The 22,595-nt window shown below is 43.6% G+C and overlaps 1 protein-coding gene across 3 annotated transcripts in view; it reads right to left on the bottom strand.

Moving 5' to 3' along the window:
- The window catches only part of CDH2 (cadherin 2), a 120,697-nt gene extending 102,202 nt beyond the window's left edge, over positions 1–18,495 (bottom strand). The window contains exons 1-2 of one of the 3 annotated variants that reach the window (XM_076329798.1): positions 17,869–18,495; positions 6,773–6,884 (exon numbers count right to left, since the gene is read on the bottom strand). In XM_076329798.1, the coding sequence (XP_076185913.1) occupies positions 6,773–6,884; positions 17,869–17,943 (187 nt within the window). In that variant the 5' untranslated portion in view covers positions 17,944–18,495. Of the gene's footprint in view, positions 1–6,772; positions 6,885–11,143; positions 11,198–16,972; positions 17,029–17,868 lie in introns of those variants that run through there. The other 2 variants (XM_076329800.1, XM_076329799.1) reach the window with 2 other exon arrangements.
- Between the last annotated feature and the right edge of the window lie 4,100 nt (positions 18,496–22,595).

The following is a 22,595-nucleotide window of genomic DNA, read 5'->3' as shown; positions in this document are numbered from 1 at the left end:
AGAGGTGGTGGATGCCCCATCCCTGGAAACTTTCAAGGTCAGGTTGGACGGGGCTCTGAGCAACCTGACCTAGTTGAAGATGTCCCTGCTCATTGCAGGGAGGGTTGGACTAGATGACCTTTAGAGGTCCCTTCTAACCCCCACCATAATAGTGCATTTAGGATTTTTTTAACTACAAAATATATTTCCACCTCTAACCCAAATATTCCACAAAAGGAAAACATTTTGTTTAGTACATATTTATAGGTTTCTTTTAGAATGACTTCTTATCTAGAACTCAAGCGATAAAGTCTTTGATACTGAATATACAAATTGATCCAAATACAATTCCATAACAGCTTTAGGGTCCACCGAGGGATAATGGAGTTACATTTCTGAAATGTCCTTTGCGCACATCCAAAACATTGCTGAATTTCATCATTTACCTTTATTCTCTGTTTTTATATAAAAAATACTCTACATACAAGCTTGCAATGAGTAAATAATAACATTAATCAGTAGCTTAATACTGAAGAGTAAAATCGGATATCACGTACAAATCAGACATAGAACTTTACAGAAATTAAAGCGAGAAAAAAGGAGTCACCATTCAAACATATTTTACCACACCACCTTCAGTAAGGTGAACGTATGTTATGTATACTCTAGGATATATTGTATGTTTAACTAAGGAATGGGGAAAAGGGAGTAAGGAAACCACATCTTAACAAAAGCAATCTCTTGCTTCAGCAAAAGAAAGCTCTGGTTTTCAGGGGACAAGTATCTGAGAATACGTTAAGAACTTGGTACATGAATAGACAACAGGCATCATAAAACAGGCACTGTGCTAGTGTAGTTAAAGAAAACAGAAGCAGCTCTTCCAATCCAGGATAGTAAGCTCAATACTGACACAGGAGAACTTAGGATGCTGTGGGGTATGGAAAGAGGACAAACAGGAAAGCTGTTTGAGAAAAGAAGAGAAAAAGGATTAAAAAGGCAAGAGACTGAGAATTGGAATGCAACTGTAACATAAAATAAATCAACAAGGCACAGCATCACCAAGTAACAGCATTAAAATCTACTCTGCTTCACATGGAAGAGGGCAAAACTAAACCTACTAAAATGTTAAGCAGGACTGGGCGGGGGGGGGGGGGAGGGGGAGGGAAATATTCCCAACATAAGCTTCTGGGGAGAAAAAAAAAAAAAAAATTCTTACTCCCACTAAGGCTTAAAAGAATAACTAGAAGGATGGTGTTTTGGGTTTGGTTTTTGTTTGGGGTTTGGTTGTTTTGGGTTTTTTTGATCGGGGGAGGGTACAGGAAGAGAATTTCAGAAAAAAAAAAATACATTTGGGAAGAATTGAAACATTTTTTCCCAGCTTGCCAGCAGCTCACAGAGAGACCCCAACCATCTGAGATTCTTTGGCTGTCTGCCTGGAAGGAACTTGTCAACTTGTCTTTTTGCTTAAGACAAGGAGACTTCAAAGTGGTTACCATTTTCATTTTTTTTCATGGAAAATAAAGTCCAAAATTTTTTTTGTGGGGAAAGACTAATTTCCCTCTTGGAAAAATATGATTCTGCTAAAACTGCTTTTCCTAGCTCTACTGTTAATGTGCACTGGAATATCAAAGCCACCAGTGCATGCCACCATAGTAAGAACACAATTGCATAAAAGTTGTTTATAGAAAGGAATGAGACAGAAGCCTTAAAAGATACGCTGCTGACTTTTTTAAAAGGAATTTTGTTCTTAGCTGTTGATAGGCTTTTTTTATACGTAGAATGATAAAACACCACTAGCAGCAAAAAAAGCTGAGTTGCTTCACCTCGGACAGACAGCACTCATGTAACCACCCACATCATGAAAAAACATTGGTTACTTTCAAATGCCAGGCAATTCCCGAGTACCACATTCCCAGCAACGCGTTTCTGGTTGTTTCAGACCAACTGGTATTTTCAATGGTAAACTACAAAATAAGTCAGTGGGAATGCCAAAATCAAATTTTGTCACTCAGTTTGAGAGCATCAAAACAAATACTATTTTCTAAGCATTTCACTGATAGAAAAGAAAAGGCAGCAGGGACACCACATCTCTGTTTAAGCATACAAAATCTTTCAGCAAAAACCTAAGGAGTAGGAATATGAGTTTTACCCCAGATAAATTGGTTAACCCCGTTCATTTTATGGTTTCATGAGCACTTGGTACCAGGCTCAAAGAGGAGGAAAGGCATAAGTGTGCCTCTTTTGGCAACGCTGTCAGCTCACTCCGGCTTAAATGGCTCATGAAACAGCGCTGTTACTCATCCATAATCACTGCTTATCTCAGTGATCAACACCAAAACATTTTTTTTTTTATCATTGTGCAACTCAAAGAGCTTAGAAATATTTTATAGCTACACAACGCTCAAAAGGATACATTTAAGAATCCTGTCTAGACAATGAATTTGCTTAGCAGAGAACAAAAATAATGCGTTTAGTAACAGGACAGACAATGCTAAAATAAAGTCTTTTGAAAGATAAGAATGCACTAAAATAAATTATCGGAGTAAGAATCTCTAACTTTAAGATATGATTCTGCAAATAACCATTCAAGTAACCTGCCTAGGTGAATAATTTTAGTAGAAATGCATTATTTGTATCTTAAAATTTGCAGGATATAGAACAAAGATTAGATAAATAGGCTGGACATACATATCAAACTGCCACAAGTACTTTTTCCTGGATGAACTACAAAACTGCAATAAAACCAGCACAAGAAGAGGAATTTAATATATTAAACATAACTCCAACAACCTCTTTTTCTTCAAATACTACATCTTATGTATGGTCCTCCAGACAGTAATCATACTTTATTTACAGAAACAATTCAGAAGTACTGTGCCTGTAAATTTGGGCTAGATACCTACTTCTACTAGGTGATGGCTGTTGAGTTGTTATTTGCATATGATTTTCTTTTTAAAAATGTTGGATCATTTAGTCCCAAAATACTTAAAAGTATATTAAATTCTAAAAGATCTGGAGGCCCAAATAACTCCACAATTTTATCAGTAAGACACTTTTTAGAGATGAGTGAAGTTTCTTTTAATTCTGTTTCAGAGAGTATTAGTTTCTTTTTGCTCCCTTTACAGAGATGAAGGTACTAGTTCTGAGCTCACCTAGTTCCTTGGTAAAAATCACCGTAATTCCACTGAAGTGACCGGTACCAAGTGGAACAACACATAAAACATTATAAATAAATTCAAAATTAGACCCATAGTACCTAGCTTACATGAGCCTAGTGACCTGAGCATACTGCATCTTGAAGTCAGACTTGCCAGACTTTGTGCAAGACAAAGTGGAAGACATCAGATTTGAAGAGTCTCAAAGGCTATAATCGGTGAAGTCTGTACCAGGGAACATGGGAGCACGGGACACCAGTGACACTATGCCAGGGGGAGGCAACAGGACATAGCCTATACTGCAGGCTACCTCCTACACAGCTCAGTCAAGACCTACTAAAGGAGTAGTTTCCAACTTCTTTTGCTGTGCCTTCCCAACTAACTGCATCTCTTCCCTACAAGAGAGGCCCTGTTTCCTCATCCTGAAACCAAGGGCAGTTATCTTTCTCTTTCCTTCCCTCTACCGACATTAATAAATGTGAGGTTTTTTCCCTTTTCCAATTTGTGTTATTCTCAATGTATTGCTCCACTGATTTTTCATGTATTGTGACAACTGAACACATAGTGGCCTCTCATGCCCTCATACACAGAAGGAGAAATTAGTAGAGGCTGACGTATTATCCTAGCCATATGAAAAGACAAAGCCGTTATCAATTATAAAGACTTTTTTTTTTTTTAAATGTAATAGGAACAAGTCCGACCCTCCCTCAAAAACAAGCACCACCTGAATACAGAAATAGAAAGAGAAACCTCTCCAGAAAATAGAGTATCCTATAGTGCATGATGGAACCCTGCCCCATACTCCAAGGTAAATATTTCTTATAATACTACTTTAAGAACCAGATATCCTATGTTACTGTAACTGAAAGGCACAGATCAACAAGTCATATGATAACTCTAATTTTAATTAAGTTTTGGTAAGATGGAAACTGAAGACCTTGAGAGGCTTGTCCCCTACTGTGCAAGACAAAAGCAAAGGAACAAGCCAGATAATAAACATATGGTCATTTTCTTGGTCAGTATTTTAAGAAGTAACTTGTCAAGAAAGCATAGTCAGGTTCAAATTATTCTGCAGCTGGCTGAGAGGACCATAAAGCCTCTGTGCTTGTGATATCAATGCACAAAATCAAACAAAATTAAAGCTTTCACTTCTAAACCATATAGAAAACCTACAGCATACACCTCACTTCTGAATTCATACTAGTATAAGCATTCAGTTAGACAGGTGAGGCAACCAAGATCAGAATCAGGCCCATGGTTATTCCTAAGAAGCAAATGTCATGCAACTATACTCAACTTGCAGCATCATCTGAATCTAGTTTAATAACCAGAGAATAGGCTTTTGACAACAATAGTATTTCAAAGTGACAGTGTAATTAAATTTAAGTCAAAGCTATGCAATGACAGACCGTATGTTTATGTGTAACCAGCAAATTATATGCTTTTAAGCATGTCAGAATTTTCAAAAGAATTAACCATTGCAGTAATTCAACTGAGGAAATAGTGGTAGGAAACAAACTCCCCCAGGTCATTTTTCAACCAGCTGATACGATGTGATACATACTGTATGCCTCCTACAGTTTTTCCAATTCCTACTTCCCTAAAATGCTATGCATTTTAATACCATTCAAGGACAAACCAACAGTCATGCTTCACTCACTTCCGAGAAGCAAGGGAAAGGACTGTGTGAATGCGATGAGTAATGAGAAAGGAAGTCAGTCTGCCGTCCTACTAGTTACTAGTTCAGACTCAGTTAAGGCTGGTCAGTCATTATCATCAGATTTGCATGAGCAATGCCAACACAGAATTAGTGGACAGCCCACTGTAGTTCCTAGTTGGTGGGGAAAAAAAAGGGGGGAGAAATTGCAGAAAGGGTCTTGATTCCATGAAGAGTGAAGAGAACTTTCACAGGACAGGGTAGGTCTCAAAACTCGCGTGATCTCCATTTTTAGATGAACTGATGGCATGATAATTAACCAGTAACAAACATTTGGTGGTTTCAAGGCAGCACCTTTAGAAATCACTTGCCTGCTGTGCTCGCTGTCCCTGTTTCTGCCCCTCTCTCTGGCTTTGTGCATCACCTACCAAAGGAGTTCTCAGTGCTGACGGCTATTGCAGGAGTCTACAGCAGAGTCATCTATTAACTCACATTTGGTGGGAAAGCAAGGAAAATTCTCTTTCCTCTTTATTATTTTCTCAACTGGCACAACATTTACTTTAATACATGATTTTCTAAGCTATTCTTTAGTAAAAGAAAAGTCTGTGGTGGTAGAATATACTTCCTTGAAACTGAACAGAAAAAGCTTTAATAACTTAAGTTTAAATATACTAAAGCTAATCAATGCATCCTGCATTCAAGTTTCCATTATACTTCTAAAAAAAGCACAAAACAGGTCTGTAAAAATATAATTAAGGAGAGACACTGCTACGTACAGCATGTAAAAATCAAGACTACAGCTCTCACTTCGTTTTGCAGACTCATTAGAATTTTTTTCATTTAAATGTCTTGATCTGTGTAACCATATTTATGTGTGAAAGAAACAACAAATTAAATTAAATCAGTCCTTATTTAAGATGTATTTGAAACCGTCTAAAACTGATGTTCTTAGTCAGTTCCACAATTCCCAAATTAGATGGCGGGGGGGGGGGGGGGGGGGGAAATGTTAGCCATTTAGAAGACAGCCAAATTAATGCACATTTTTAAGAATGTTCTACTTCTGCAAACTTGTATACTGAAACTTAACTGGCTGGGGCAATCTAGGAAAGATTCAGAGCATGTGCCTCTGTGTCCTACAGATGACTACTCTATCCCTGAAAAATAAAGACACAAAAAGAGCAGCGAACCGAATTCCCAACCTGGACAACCTGCAGGCAGATGTACTGACTGCACTGCATCCCTGGTGGAGGCAAGGGCTTGCATTTGCCGAGCACGCTGTGAGCTCGGGAGCCTGGGCACCGTGCCATTCAAACGCAGACAGGTGCCGGGGTGAGAGAGCAGCACACTGACCAAGAGACAGCGCCGGCACTGTCCTGCACCTCTTGGCACAGCTCCTCACAAAGCCCACAGTGCTGCGGTCACCGACCGAGAGCTCATGGAAGCCGCTCTCTCATGTTGCTGCCTGTCCCGTGTCTTGCTTTCCACAGGTGTCTCTCCTCAGGTTGCCAGGGAAAAAGCAGTAAGGGAACTATCACTGCATTAACGTGAGCACTACAGGACTGGGTGTAAATGCAGTACTTCTATGGGAGATGTAAAGCAGAAGGGAAATTTTCTTTACCTCCTCATCATTCGTATATGGGCTCTAAGTATAGATTCATGGCATATGTATCGTCAGTGGTAATAAGAAACATCAGTGTGAATGCTGTGGTGAGAAAGAGAATTAGCGGACGATCATGGGAAGGTTCGCAATGCTCAGTATTTTCAAATTATGGTCAACAGAGGTGTATGTGCTACCACTAATGCCAACAGATTTTCCAAGTCCTATGACAGTAATCAAAAAATAATCACAGAGCAGCTGACTTTCTTTCCTGCAAGAGTCTGTGCCCTATTTAAGGATGAAAATGCTCCAGAGTGATTTATGGTTATGAATACAAGAAATAAAAACAAAAAAAAAAATGAAAACCATCTTTTCTAACCATACCATTGAGAAGAGGCTGTCCTTCATGTACACTCCTTGACACCACTGCACTGTGAACATCTTCAGGAAATCCAGTCTTGCATGACATATCTTCACAGGTTGCTTTTATCGGTGCCTGAAATGCAAGACAAAATTTATGTAATAGTTGCAACCCTCATTCACCGAGAAACATTCCAGTTGGCACATACTCCATTTTGCTGCTGTCTTGTACAAGCAGCGTCTTTGTTTCTGAACGACTGCAATTAGGACCGTGAGGGCAAAGGGTTAATCTTTCTGATAACTGGAATGGAAGGAACAAATCCCACTTGTCTGGTAAGATCTAAATAATACACAATCTTTATTCTTCTGACAACTGAACATTTCCACTAAACCAGCCATAAAGACTGAAGGGGAATCATAGGGCGAACAAAAACATTCCTTCCTCTGGAAATAAATGTTGCACAAAACCCATCGGCAACTTTTTCATAGCCAGATTACTTGAGAGGAACAACTTCAACCGCTGACTTAAAATGCTTTATTTAGAGTATTTCTATGTGAGGTTACACCAGTACAAGTAAACTAAGATAAAATGCTACATTTGCAGTAACTTAGCAGAATTTATATTTGCGTTACCATTCAAACAGATACCATATAAAGCCAAATGTTTCCAATGCAATCTCCTTCTGTTTCAAAGGGGCGTTAAAAGGAGAGCAGCTCATTATTAAATTTGCACAACAAGGGAAGAGCAGAGCCACTGAAACTGTTTGTTCTCTCACTTGTTCAGAAAGTTTCCCCTCAAATCATGTTCTTAAAGGGTTTCATAAATGCCTTTTTATTTAGAAATATAATACAGCATTGGGAAACTTGTTTGTTCTGTAGTGTTCCATGTTCAGAAGATACTTCCGATGGCTAAGCTGGTTTCCAGGACAGTTTGTTGCCTAGTTGAAAAAAAAAAAACCCATCCAATTTTCTGTGGCAAAGGACTAAGATTCCTTTTCAGTGGATTCTTTTTGTCTCATTTTAGCGCTACACAAAACAACAGCCCAGCTTACATGTGGCTAAGTGACCATACATGGCAAAACCCCTTTCACGCTGCACAAGGCAGAGGGGCCAGCTCCCATTGCCAGCTTGGGCTGAGGTACATCCTAGAAATTGTGAGAGCCCTCACACAATCTCAAACACGCCTACATGCCAACTAAAGGCCTATCCATGTGTATGCCCAGATGTAGTATATGGTCTTCGACAGCACGAGCAACTGTGCTGCTGTACCATACCTAAATCTGATCAAGACTTAAATTAGATTTTCCTTTTTACTTTCCCAGATGGGCTTCCATCAGGTAGACCTACTCAAGGCCATGTAAGCACGTCTGCATACACCTGGCAAAGAAAGCCCTACAGGAAAAAGAAAAGAAGGGATGGAGAAAGAGGAGATGATGGTGTTATAACTGCTTACCATAGTAACCTCAGGGAAAGAGAGCATTACAGCGGAGGTGGGACAGGAGCATCTCAAACCACAAGGGTTTCCTCAGGGATGAGAGATCAGGCAGCAGTGTAACCTCTCCACTGACAGTCATGGCCAAGCTCAGCTTGCCAACCCTATTAGGATAACTTTATCACTAATACAAAGAGGGATTCATAACACACTGTGTTGCACTTACACCAACACAATCCTGACTAAGCAGCTCAACACTGACACTAGCAAGAAAAAAAAAAAATTTACTATCTAACTCCAAGTTAATGAACTATCTAGGCAAGGGCCCAGTAAGAGAACTGGTAATTATCAAGGGTCCAGTTAACTTAAACCGTGCCGTGGGTTTAATTGTGACTTAAGTACTACACAAGTATCTCATCTACAATTACCTATGTGCTTTAAAATGTTTACATGGGGACTCCAAAGAGAAAGCAAACACAAAGCAACAGTTTAAGCTGCCAGGGGACTATGGTATCTGCAGAGCTGGAACTTGGATCTGTAGCTAAGCTCCAACAGTCCATTTACATGTTGAGTTTTTTGGTAAATCAAAAATAATTACAATTCCAACTGCCAGTTTCCTCAGCTTTAGAACTCAAATCACAGGTCTGATAAGGTTTCCGTAATTTCAAAGAAAAATAGTAAGACTTGTTTAAATTACTGTACAAAAGGTGACCTCAAAGCAAATGTGACTGAGAAGAAAAAAAAAAAAATAGCCTTTCATGGTATCCTTGAAACAAAAAGGTCCTGGGTGGGCAGCTGAGGAGATAGCAGGATTTTTAACAAGTCCGTACTGATGCGCCTGGGAATCTTTCAGCCTTTCCAGCAATCTATATGTACTAAACAGCTCTTATAAACTGAAACAATGCCCACTGAAACAAAGGCTGGGGGACATGAATAGAGAGCCTTCTTTATTCTTTCATTTGCAGCCATCAATTTTATCCGGAAACAAAAGACTGTACTCTGCTCTCCAAAAACAGCCCTTTGTAAAGATTGTTTGAGAATAAAAACACAAGGGAAGGAAGAATTCAAACTTTCAGCAATTCTTAATCGCCCTACATTAAGCGTTTTGAATTAAGTAGAAGTTGTAGCTTCAGACACACTGGGTCATATCAAGTTCAGCCTAAGAGTACTGCAAGACTTAAACCATTTTAACTCTAAGCAAAGGAGGATGCTGAAATATTTTTATCCCCTTATCTGGGGCAAAAAGGGGAAAGCTAGTGAAGATTATGGGGCACGTTATTGTAATTTACAGGATTTTGTGTGATTAGTACAATTCCCAAGACTATTTCAAACATAAGATAATATTACTTGTACATTCATCTACAGAAGGACACTACTTAAAAAACTATCTTTTAAGATGGAAAGCAATTACCTTAGCTTGTACCCATATAAAACCTACTTAATGGAGTTACAAAGCTTTGAACAAGCTCAGCACTTGGAAAATCCTCCTCTCAAGTACTAACAGACTTTGCTAAAGCAAAATAGGGTTTCTACTGAAAAACTATTCTGCTTTCCTGATCCTTTATGGTTTATTTAGTCATTTTGAACTGCAAAACGAGTAACAAACATTACTATCTCCAGATGCTAAAGAGCTAACACCTAGTCAAACGTGGTGTCAGATCATGCATATGAACTCAGTACTGCAGATCTCAGATTAAATGCAATAGGCAAACTGCAATTATGAAGCAAAATGATGTAAATTAGAAGTCCTCTGTCAAAGTTATTATTCAATCAATTAAAAGAATTGGCCATTTCGATATACTTACGGCAGTTAAGCCTGCAGTTTTCATACCCTGCTCCTCAGTTACTTTAGTTTCATATCTAGATATTTGAGTACCTAGAAACCTGTGGTTTAATTTCAAGGTTGTATTCCAGCTCAATTTAAAAAAAAACAACCAAACAACCACCTGTTGACAATCTCAAATTCATAATTCTAAATTCGTGTTTACATCTTTTTCTAAACACTACCAGTAAGTGTCTTCCAACAATATAGGCTTCACACTCGTGAAAAGATTATAAATTATAAAACAAGACTAAAGCCAGACAGGATTGCTTTGCTAGTGTTGACAGTTCTGGACTAATACCTCTTTCCAATTTCCATACTTTTTAGAAAGTAGCCACATTTAGAATGCAGTTCTGTAAAGAAACATCTATTTAAAACGCAAGCTCACCACACAAAACTATAGAAGCAATTTTGTATCACAACACGCATCCTAAGTTTGCAGAATTGGGCTCTTAAACACAGCTTTCAAACAGGGCTGGTACTGTTCTCTCTGCATACGCCATACACCACCGGAGTTCACTAGTAGCCATTAATCTGAAATATCAAAGTCTCTGTTTTTCCACTGTTTGCATCTGCATGTACTACATAGATTTCTTAATATTGATTGTACAAAATGCAAGGGAAGTTGTTTTTGAAAGACTGCTTTCTTTTATGCTCAGTGTAGCTTACTCCTATAGGAAAATAAGCCTAGGTAGTAAAGTGAGAAATGGAGGGGTATGCATCAGAGAAAACATCATGCTATACAGTTATAATTGGACATAGTACAGCTGCTAGTTGCCAAATCCAGCCAATTCACAGGGCATTATTGTGCGAAGCTCAAAACAACGTCTGACATAATTATATGTATGACAGAGCAGGAATGGGGTATTTGAGCTCTCCCTCCTTAATAACCAACATTAATTTGCAACTGTGACAGTAATATTCAACTTAAGCACAGATCACAGAAACATTTGTGACTGTGTTTAAAGACTGGGTGTTTCCTCATTAATTTAAAGGCCAAGATGGTACCCAATACTCATTCACAACTCCAGTAACTCTAGCAATCATTCTATCCATTTTTAGTTTTGCATACATACATCATCTGACACAGCAGAATATGTTATACAAAGTGGGTCTTATTTTTTGATGAGTTTCTACTTACTACCATAAGGCACACGAAAGATACTCTGCAGGATGGTAGACACATCTCCGAAATCCTTTAGATGCTAAACTTGAAAACATTCAGCAACTCCTTCTTATGTCTGACTTGCTGCAAAGAAGAGCTGCAACCATTTGTACCCTCACGGTACTCAGTACTCCAGCGAATGTAGTCAAGTACAATTTGTTTTCAACTGTAGATTGCAACTGAAGAAAAAGAAAAGTGCCTTTCGTTCAAATTGTTCTGGAAGCCAAAAGCTTCCAAAGTGGGTGCCAGGCTACATCCTCCCAGGGGTCATTGTTACACCAGAAAGGGCTTTTGTTATGCCATCTTCACTTCTGATTAGTGCTCTACTTCATGAACCAGGAGATTTTAGATCAGAAAATCCAGCTTCTTAAACCAACACTTAAAGCTCTCAAACACTTTCCCAAAATAACAGGATCTGCAACTTTTATGCTACCATCTGGTTTAAAATGAGTTGCCTTAAACCACCACTGGTTACCACACGTTACCTGTAGCTTTAGAAATTCGAAAGTCTCACAAACCGTGTTCATAGCCTATTCTGTTAACCCCAACTGAGAGACAACATTCATTTGCTTTATTAAACACGGAGACATTTATTTGGTATATCCCACGTAGCACAAAGCCATAACCCAATTTGGACTTTCCCCCTCCCCGAACTAGGAGAACATGGAGTGCTGCATCTTCCAAGACATGTGCTTCTCCAGACAAGCCACGGCTCCTATCAGAGAAGAACGTCTTAAAATTTCAACTGCAATAACAAAGCCAAGTGGAATTTCCGTAAGTCACATCTTTTAATAAAAAAAACCAAAACAAACCCAGACCCAAATCAGCCCTGTGTTTGACTATATATACTCATTTATTTAAGAGAGGAAACCTCCTCTCTCTGGTTTGATAATAGCCATTGCATGGCTCACATTGAACATCTCCGCTCACAAAAACTGCTGCTAATGCTTACAGGAGGACGCTGCATTTTCCCAACCTTGCAGGGGGGGGAACCTTGCAAGCCCTATCTGGAAGAACTCTTTTGGGGGATCACAAAATTTCAACTATGTCTTCAGCTGCTGGGTGATAATTATATGCTAATTATAAGGAATGGAGGAGTTCCTAGAGGAGTCTGTTGGTAAAAATATATTTTTTAAATATGTCAAGGAGTGCCTAGAGCAGAGGATAAATGTGCCTTTTGGAAACATGATATTTAATTAAATACACGAATACTGACTAAAACCAAATAGTTTAAGTTAAATGTTGAAAAGATTTGGCAGCGATATACCTTCCATCTTGGAAGCTGCTGATCCCGTATCTGTTTTCATAAGCCATTTAAAAATAGAAAGCCTAATTTCCCCTCTTTATTCAGACAGAGCTCCCATGATCTTTCAGTGAGAACGGCAGGATCAAATCAAATGATGAGTAACACAGATTTGGTTATATACCTCTCAAGGTGAACGGCAGCACGGCCCGACACCCAGGTGAAAAAGGTCCCTCTCAGATCACCCACAAACTACAAACGCACTTTGGCAAAATACAAATCCTCCCTAAACTCATCCTGCAATAACGTACACCACCTTTTTTCCTCTAAAGACTCACCTCTACATATGCCAATATTAACTCGGCCAACCAGTGAGTCTCGGTTCAGTGGTACGTGAGAAGTGCTATCATAATTACCACTGCTATTGCAAAAGACATTAAGTATTCCTTCTGCCTTCATCACTCTCCACCCCTGATAAGTCTCATTGCATCTTATGCACAACTAGTGCCACCGGGTTAGTGGAAGTACGCAGGCAATATTCAGTAAGGACACGACAGGTTCCTCCTATGCTTTATAACAAAAAGCAATTTAAAATAAAAACGTCAGGGAACATTAGAGGTTGCATAGCCTTTGGGGACCAGACTTGTGTTTTGTATGTGTACATTGTTTGAAGTAAATTAAATTCTCACCCTAACGGAAGCACTGGTGAACTACTGAAACTATTACAAGTTTTCTACACTTTTTTTGTTAACCTAAAAAGCATTTACAAAAACAGTGAGAGACAGAAACAGAGTTTAACTGATAAATGATCCTCTTACTCATGCAAGAAAAGCCATTCAACAATTCCTGCTCCTTACCACATGACAAAAAGTCCCTTACACAAGACTGTCTGTATTGAGTAAAAATAACTTTACTCACTACTTCCTCAAGCTATTTTTAAATATACACATGCACTTCTGTCACAACTAAACTGTCTTATGTGCTACAGTGTTCAGTTATTAAAAACAACTAATAAATGAAATTATTGACATAAAAGCATCACTGAAACTAATTAAGATGGGACATGACAGGACTCTTCCAGTGATGTTTATGGGAGTTCCTCCAATTTCTGGGAGCAGAAAGAAAAACAATAGACAGGAAGTTTTTGAATTACACATTCTTGACTAAATGTAGTTCAAAAATATGATCATTTTGGGTAACATTTTAAAAACTGATATCATAAAAACTATACATTCATCTTTCTAGCACATGAAGCTGTGTGCCTAGGTAGCAATACTGCCCACAAAGAGAGCAGTAGAAGGCTTTCTAAAAAACACATAACATTTATTAAAAATACATAAATTGACAATACAAGAGAATATATATCTTGTTACATCAGCAGCATATATATTTCTGAGCTTGCTACAATATTTGCTCAGATAATCAGAACTTGTTTAATACACAAAATTATCTCCTGTTGTCAACCAATGATTTAAATTCCAAAAATTCGTTGTTGATTTACACAACCTTATCTGTCCTATAATAGGTGTAAAAAGTAGCTTTAAAAAAAAGTATTTTCACAAAATAAATATTTAAATAGTACATCCAGTTTAATATCCAAAGAGATACTTCTAATTTTTTTTTTTCTTCAGTTCTGCAATTATCTGAATTTTGAGGATGTGTCACTGGTATCACTATCACCTACACCAGACAGACAAGGATTAGAGAGCTCTTCACTGTAATATCATGCCACATTCAACTTTTGCTTTGTCTTCAGAGAATCTATCTGAAAACCAGAACAGAAAGATCTACATCCAAAAAGGTAGAGCCACTCGCATAACTATCCTGTTCTGGGGCTTATGAAACGCGTTATAAAATGCATTCAATTTACTTTGAAAGGAGTTAATGATGTTGGAGTCCGATTTGTTAAAAAAAGACACCCTGAAACTCATTTTTGTGCTTATACAATCACATATTTACTATACTACTTAAAAGAGACTGATTTAAAAAAATAATAATCTAAGACATGGGTGTATTATGAGAGACAGAAGGCGCACCCACAAAAGCAGATCTCACTGCCACTTCTGCACAAAACCGCGTTAATATGCCTCACCCCAGTTCTGCCAGCGACTACTGCTGGGGGTGATTACGAGAGGGGTACAGTTGGCAAGAAATGCCATCGCCGGATTCTCAGCAGAGGCAGCTTAACAGGAGTGTCATTTAGGGTAGTAGCTTTATCACCTGGATTCATTTCCTAAGACCTGGAATAAGACCAACACTGCCTGCAGAGAGTAATAACTTACGTCCTCTGTCATCGTAATTTGAATTCAAACCAGTCACCTAGGCACGAAAAGCTCCAAAACTGCATTATTGTTTACTTGTTTCTGATTTAGAAATGGATAATATCCACGGAGTGATCCAAGCACCTTATACATTTAGGGGAAAAAAAAAAAAATATCCCTTTTTGAGTACTTAATTTCTACTCTCCTTTCCAGTTCATTTCTAACTAACAGTAGTTTTATTCCTGTAAATGTAACTCTCACGATAGCTTTCCCATTGCTTCTTCAATCTTGTTGTTATCCTAGTTCCAAAAACTGCAACTGTTGTTTTGGCCAGAAAAGCAAGCCTCGCTCCTTTTATCCTCTCTTCTGTCAGGTTTTTCACATAATACTTCCAGACTCATACTGATCTGTTAACCAGCAAAATAAAGTGCAGTTTTCATTCTCTTACATCTCATGCAGGTTATATATTGCCAAAAATCTAAAGCCCTATTTCCTGAACACAAACAGCACCCACAGATCTGCCTTAAAACATGCTTCCAGTTATGATCTTCCAAGTAATTCCATAATGACAGCTTTTCTACATCACTGACCGATAATGAAGTGATCAATAACTCCAGAAAATAAAGGTAGATAGGTCTTGTGTTGCAGAGAGGAAAAAAGTAAGTAGAAAGGTTCAACATTTCAAAAGACCCTGATACAGATATCCTGCTGCAAACTAGAAGTAGTAGGTATGATGACAGGGGAAAAAAACCCCACAAGTTAGCATTGCATCTAGCTTGTGAGGGTTCTTTGCAGTGTGTATGAAAGAAGGGGGGAAAAAAAAAAGCTTTTAAAATGAAAGTGTTGTACAGACACAAGTCTATAAATCTGATTTCATACCCAAGTTTCAATTTTGTTACACACTATTAAAAATCAACCCTAACCTGATTTAATGGATACCCAAACAAGGGGGAAATTGGATTCCCCAACCGTAACGTGCCAGTGACACTGAGTGATACATAAAAGCAATACGGCTAGTTCCTGTCCTTAATTCATAGCTTGTGCTTTAATTTCAAACCTGCCCTGGGTAGAAAAAAAGAAAGATGTTTATAAATAAAAGCTTACTGCAGAATTTGTGCTTTAAAGATTTATTGAGCTAGGAAGACTAAACAGAACTGAAAGCGCATACAATAAACAGCACATAAGGACTTGCGGGGGGGGGGGAAGAAAAGCTGTATGTACAGATCTGCCAAGATACCAGGATCTAGAGGAGGGGAAAAAAAAAAAAAGGCAAAAAACAAACCCAACAAAAAAAATCAACCAGTACAAAAAACAACAACAAAAACACACCCAAAATCCAACACAACACAACAACAGTCTGTAAGTACCATATCACAAGTTTCTGAACAGGGTGGCTGCTTTCACATGGAAGACGCTCATGCCCAGCCGGACACTCCAGTGTCACGCCAGCCAGCCAACCCCGTGTCCTCTTAAGACTCAAGGGAAAAATCCCTGCTGCCGTGGAGCAGCGTTTCAGCACCTCGCTCGCCTGGTGCAAGTCATCAGCCCCCCAAGAGTGGCTTAGAAACTGCGGGGACGGGCTCAACCGCCCGGGGACCCCGTGAGGGGACGGGGGTGTCAGAGAGAGGGGGAAGAGGAGACGGGAGGACGAGCGGGCTCCTCCTGCCCCCGTTGCGGCGGAGGCGGCGGGGCGGGCGGGGGCAGCGGGTGCGCTGCACCATGGACAGTGGCTGCTGCCGCCGCCACCTCCCCCTGCCCTGCGCCAGCCGCTGCGGGCGCGGCGGGAGGGCGCCGCGGCAGCCCCGGCACCCCGTCCCCGCCGCCGGCACCCCGTCCCCGCCGCCGGCCTCGCCTCAACCCGCTCCCCCGGCCCGCCAGAAATGCCCCAACCGTAAATACCATTAAGAGGCGATGATCTGCGCCATCTGTCCCTCAGACTTACCGCCCTCTCCACCCCCGGCGCCGCGCCGGATACGAGCTCAGCGAGCACAAAGCGAGGGGGGAGCCCACCGCCACCCTCCCCCACCTACCCCCGGCCTCCACTCGGGGTCCCCCCGGCTCCGCGCTCGCTCCGGACACCCCGCGCCGCGGAGGCCGACCCCAGCCCCGCCGCCGGAGGCGAGTCCAGCTCAACCACCGCCCCGCAGGCACTGCCCTCGCTGCCCCAAGCGGGATCCATTTTGTCGTCCCCGTCCTCCCCCCGCCAGCGTCCCGTCAGTCCCATCTCGCCCCAGACGCCCCCTCGCAGGGGCGCCGGCCCGCAGACCTCTACTTTCTGCGCGGAGAGACACACACACACACCCCGTCCCGGGGGCACCCCGGCCAGCGCTGCCCCGCGTCCACAGACTGCCTGCCTGGGACCCCGCCGCTCGGGGCCGGTGGGGATCCCGCCCGGGCCGCCCCGGCGAGGCCGCCGGGGGGAGGCAGTAGCAGGAGTTTGATAATAATAAATAAAACACTTCGGAACCCGAGCCCGTCCCAGTGGAAATTCCCGTTAACGGCAGGGGGTGGGGAAGCCCAGCGGCCAGGCGGAGGCTGACTAAATTCTTCCTGGGAAGGGATTAGCGGGCACGGGAGCCGGGGGTAGCCGAGGCGCGGCCCGCAGGGGCCTCCAGACGCCTGAGGAGGGGCGCGGGGGCTGCCCCCTGCCCGGCACCTCTCTGCCACCCCCGCCCCCCACTTCCCCACGCGGGGCGGAGGGGGTGATGTCCGCTCCGTTCCCCCACTCCGGTACTTTGTCTCCCGCGCTCACCGCGGGGCCGAGGTCGCGTCCTCCTGCCGGCCGAGCGGATACCGGACAGCCCCCCCGTCCCCCGGCACCTGCTCTCCCAGGAGCGAGGGGAGGAATCCGCGTCCCCTCAGCAACGGCGCGCCGCAACCCCTCACGTCCCGGGGACCCCCCTCTCCCTCTCAGCCGGCACCGGGCACAAGTTCCCCTCTCCCCAGAGCGCGGCGCCCGGCGGCGGGGCTGCCCCCGAGCAGGTGGCTCCGCGCGAGCGGCCACAAACAACCCCGGGGCACCCCGGCCGCAGGGGCAGCGGCGGCTGCCACCTTCCCCTACCCCCTCCCCGAGACCCCCACCTCAGCGGCGGAGCCCCCCCCCCCCCGCCCCGGCTCTCCCGCCTTCCCCGAGCACCGCCGCCCGCAGGGGAACAAAGAGACGCAGCCCGGCCCCGCTCCCCGCCGGCGGTGCTTACCTGCTGCAGGGCCGCCAGCAGCATCAGCGCCAGCGGCGGCAGGATCCGCGGCGGCGCTCCCGCTACCCGGCACATGGAGGCGAGGAGGGGCGGCGGCAGGGCGGCCCCCAGCAGTCCCGGAGCGCGGCTGGAGCCCGTGGAGCGGGGCAAGGGGAGCAGTGGGGAGGGTCGGGCAGCGGCAGCTGCCGGGGGCTGCGGACGGCGTCTGCCCCCGCCTGCCGGAGCCGGCTGCCGCGGCGCTGGCTGCCGGCTGCCGCTCTAGCTCATGGGCAGCGATGCAGCGGGGGAAGAGAGAGACAGGGAGAGAGAGAGAGAGGGGGGCGGAGGATGGGTGAAACTCAGCTCTGGGTCAGGCTGCTTTTCTCTCTGCTGAGCCCCCTCCGCGGTGCAGAGGGTGGGCAGGGAAGAGGAGGAGGAGGATGGGCGAACAAAAGGCTGGGAGATAAAGAAGTAGTCGCTGCTGCGAGGCCGGTGCGGCGGCTCCCCTCGCCTGGCTGCCTTCCCCACGCCTGGATCGTGCCCGCCTCGCTCCTCCCGCCGGTGCCCCCCAGCGAGCTCGGGCAGGCGGGTCCTCTCAGCGCCTCAGCCCGGGCACGCCAGCACCGCCGCTGCTCCAGCCCCAGCCCTGCTGCATGCTCGCCCCGCACTTTCTCTCTCCCTCTTTCTTCTCCTCCCTCCACCCCTCCCCCTGCACGCAAAACCCTCCGCTGAAGCACAATGATAACAATACCCCAGCAGCCTCTGCCTGCCGTGCGTGTGTGTATGCGCTCGCCCGGTGCCTGCCTGCCTCCCTGCTGCTGGCAGCTCCCCCTCCGCCTCCCGTCGCTCCCTGTCGGCCGCACGGCCAATGGGAACGGCACGGCAAGCGCCGGGGATCGCTGCCGTCTGCGAATAGTGCTGCCCCTCCTCGGTCCCCAGAGAGCCGGCGCTGGGGGCAGCGGGGCAGGCGCCAACGCCAATTCACCCTCCGACGCCAACAGCGAAGGGGGGAAAAAAAAGAAATCCCAACCCGCCAACTTGGTGTGCTGCAATTGTTTAGGGGGCGAGGAGGGAACTTGCTGGGGAAGGAAGGACCCGTCCCCGCCGTGCTCGGTAGGGGACGGTGGATGCAGCGAGAAGCTGCGGGGGCGCCGGTGGTGCCCAGCCGGGGGGCCCTGGGACCCCCCTGCCCGCAACCCGGGTGCTGGCGGCGCCGCAAGTTTCGCTCAACTGTTACTGCTTAGCGGGTTAACTCCCCCCCTCCTTTTCTCCTTTCAGTTTTTAAGCCCCCATCCTCCTCCTCTAGCTCCGTTTTTTTCCAAACTACCTGCTGAATTTTATCAGCAAATGTTTTCAAAGGCTTGGCCGGGGCTGCAGTCCGCGGGTCCAAAAATGTCAGCGTGCATAACGGAACTGCGCAGTGTTGCTGAGTGAACAGTTACAGAAGCAAGTATCAGTGCTGGGTCATTTGCAGAGCTGGCAAGGATTTTCTCTCGCCCACAGGTCACTGAGCAAAGTTGTTTTGTGTCCATGCATCAGAGCTCCCATCCTGGGACATAATAAGGGGAGGATTTGTAGGCATTGGCCCCTAGACAATCTCATGAAGCGTTGATTCGAAATGGTGCATTATTTATTTTAAAGCATCTTATTTTACACTTGAACTTGCAAGAAAAATACTGTTTCTGCCCTTCTCCCCCCCCCCGCTTTAGAAAACAACGCAAAACGCCATGCTCGTGTTTTGAAAGAAAACAGCGGCTTTGCTTTTATATTTTGTCGGGGAAAGGCGGGGTAAGTGCATGCTTGTACGATGCTGATTTCATTAGCTTCGAAATTAAAAATACCGGTCACTTGCGGGCTGCCATGCAGCTGTTTACCCAAGCCAGGGAGAGGGAGAAAACGCCACAAGCGGCGGGGGAGATGCGCGCCCGCCAGTGCCTCCGCGGGGCGGGGCGGGGCAGGGCCGGGCCGGGCCGGGCCGGGCCCGGGCGGCGGGCAAGCCGGGGGCCACCTGCAAGCGTTAAAAGCCAAATGCCATTCAGCTGAGGAGAGGCAGCCCCAACCAGAAAAAACAGCTCCCTTCCCCTCCCCGCGCCCTCTTCAGAGTTGTAGCCCGTGAAACTGTACGAAGCTAACAGTTGGGAAGAAAAAGAAACGAGGGAAACAACGTCTGGTAATGAGCTTCTGCATTAAAATTTAGTCCGGGATTGAGGGAAAGCGAGCAAGAAGGGCACAGGTGATGTTTATATCCTGTTACAAGGAAGAGCTTCCCGGGTTTGCACCTGATGGAGCATGTGTTCCGTCTCTTCAGCAATTCCAACGTCTTTGGATTTGCTTCTGAAACGGTGTCTTTCCCCGAGTAACAGACTTCTATTTGTATTTTCTGGTAGGTAGACATAATATTAACATTTACTAATGCCTGTATTTGAGCATTTATTCACTCTTAGAAGTGTTCTACAAAATGCAAAGAATGCAATATAAACAACTCCATAAACCAACTGTCCAATGAGAGTAATTACCTGTCATGTAAATGAGCCTGGCCCCTCATATCCCTCAGCCCATCCATCCCTAAAGGCCTGAAAAAATAAAAGGCTCTGCAGTATTATCTGGAAGGTTACCAGATCTGAGCTCTGGCTGATGCTTCGTATGGTTCTGCTGCTGCCTTTAAATTTACTTAGCAGAAATAGTAACGCTGGCAGAAAAACTGCTCTCACCAACACTGTTTTACTGAATCTTTTAGCCTTGAACAAGTTTCTGTCAAGCAGTTGGCTTCCCTCATTTACACAGTCATCAGCAAAAGTTTCCTCCAGCTCATGGGCTTTCCTAGTGCTGGCTACTGTGATAAAGAGAAAGTAAGAGAGCAGGGGCGGGTTATACCTTTTGAGGTATTATCTCAGCACTACATCTCTTTATGGGTGAGTGGCATATGTTTGGGAGAGCAGAGCAGAGGAAAAACTTGTGTATTGCTTCCAGACATGGATGACTCCTCAGGACTTCTGCTATTCATCTGTACAAGATGTAGGAAAACACCTTCCCCCCCGCCCCGAAATAATCTAGCAATAAGTAGGCATAGCTGGAGATTCAGAGTTAGAACTGATACTAGACTGAGATCATCAATGCTTTTCACATATATCATGCAACAGCTAACAAATGGTGGCAATTTCTGGCCAAGATTCAAACAAGTGATTTAGAACTCAAAGGGTTTATCTTGTAACTCCGCCACAGGTTGCATTTGTGAGTGTGTTTTAAGTAGTATGAAAATAACAGACGTAAGTTAATGTTCAACCTAGACAATCTCAAGGGCTTCCAGAAAAACCTTGTTAAAATTCCATGATTAAGTTGAAGAGAGGATTAGGGCAATTCCCATGTTAGTCATGGAGTTGAGTCTCTCTTTCAACTTGCCCAAATTAATTTTCATTCCTAGTGTTCATAAAAATTCTGTAAAAAATGAGTATTTTCAATGTGGAACATTCTAGATTGCTCATGGCTTCAAATATTTTGGAAAAAAAAAAGACTTTGTGGGTCTGTCCTTACATTTAATCTGCCAGGTACTGTCACTACTACTCTCCTCAATTCAAACGATGCAAATTAAGCACTTTACTGACAGTTTAGGCCTCGATCTGACAAACATTTACACATGTGATCTCAGCAAATTGAGTTGCACTGCACACAAGCATACCACGGTTCGTATGCCTAAGTATTTACAAGATGGAAGGATAAATGTACCGAGCAAAAGTACTAAGGACATATTAGTTTACCCAGTTTCCTTGTGTTCTTCATTACATATGAGGAAATATTTTCATTTGTTAAAAAACAACCCCACCTAATTAATGGGTCTGAAGGCATTCAATGCTTATTACTGAGCTTTATCACAATAGTGGAAAAACAGTGGTTGTTTCTTAGTATGACACTAAGGCTGCACACACTATCAGCTAACCAAGATTTCTCGGGATATTCTTTTAACAGAAGAGGAAGAAGCACTAAGAAAACCAAAAATTCAACTTTTTAGGACAGTGGTTTTCAACTTGGGCTCTGTGGACCCCTTGAGACCCCAGACTTATTCTGAGTAGTCTGTGACAGGCAATGGGGAAAAAAGCAAATTTGTATATTCTATACAGCAACTTCACACATGTAAAATTCCTAAGGGGGGGAGATTTTTCTGAATTGTAAGATTGTTAGTCGTTGGCAACACTTGAAAATGATTGTTTTAGGAAGTAGATAATCATGCATGGCCAGGGAGAATGCAGTTTTATGTAGATAACGTCAAGTGGGAAAGAAAAACTGAGCATCACAGATGCCAAAACAGCTTAAATATTTTAAAAATTGGTATAATTAAAATGTTGTTGTTAGTGCTGCTGTCTTTCCCTTACTTCAGTAAAAAAAATACGACCCTTTGAATTATCTGGTCTGAGTGTTTTTTCTAAATACGCTTTTTCATGTTGATCACCTATGTGAACTAAAAAACCTGTAAGTTCTAATTGTCCTTTTATTTAGGGAAGTAGTCTCAGAAAGAGGGGGGGAAAAAAAGGCAGTCCTAGCAGTAAGTAATATTTACTTGACTATATCTTGTAATTTGTTATAGAACTTAACCAAGTGATCCTCATGGGCTTTTCTGGCACCGTCATTGCCTAACATGCATAGCCCTGCATGTTTCTCCAGCCTGTTTCTTACATCAAGACAATGCAAGACATGGAAATGTAACCACTGCTGCAGCAGTTAGTGAGCTGTTCTGCTCAAATTTGAAAATCAGC

Source organism: Aptenodytes patagonicus, chromosome 2, assembly GCF_965638725.1.
Source record: "Aptenodytes patagonicus chromosome 2, bAptPat1.pri.cur, whole genome shotgun sequence".
Lineage (NCBI taxonomy): Eukaryota > Metazoa > Chordata > Aves > Sphenisciformes > Spheniscidae > Aptenodytes > Aptenodytes patagonicus.
This window is presented reverse-complemented; position numbering and strand designations above follow the sequence as displayed.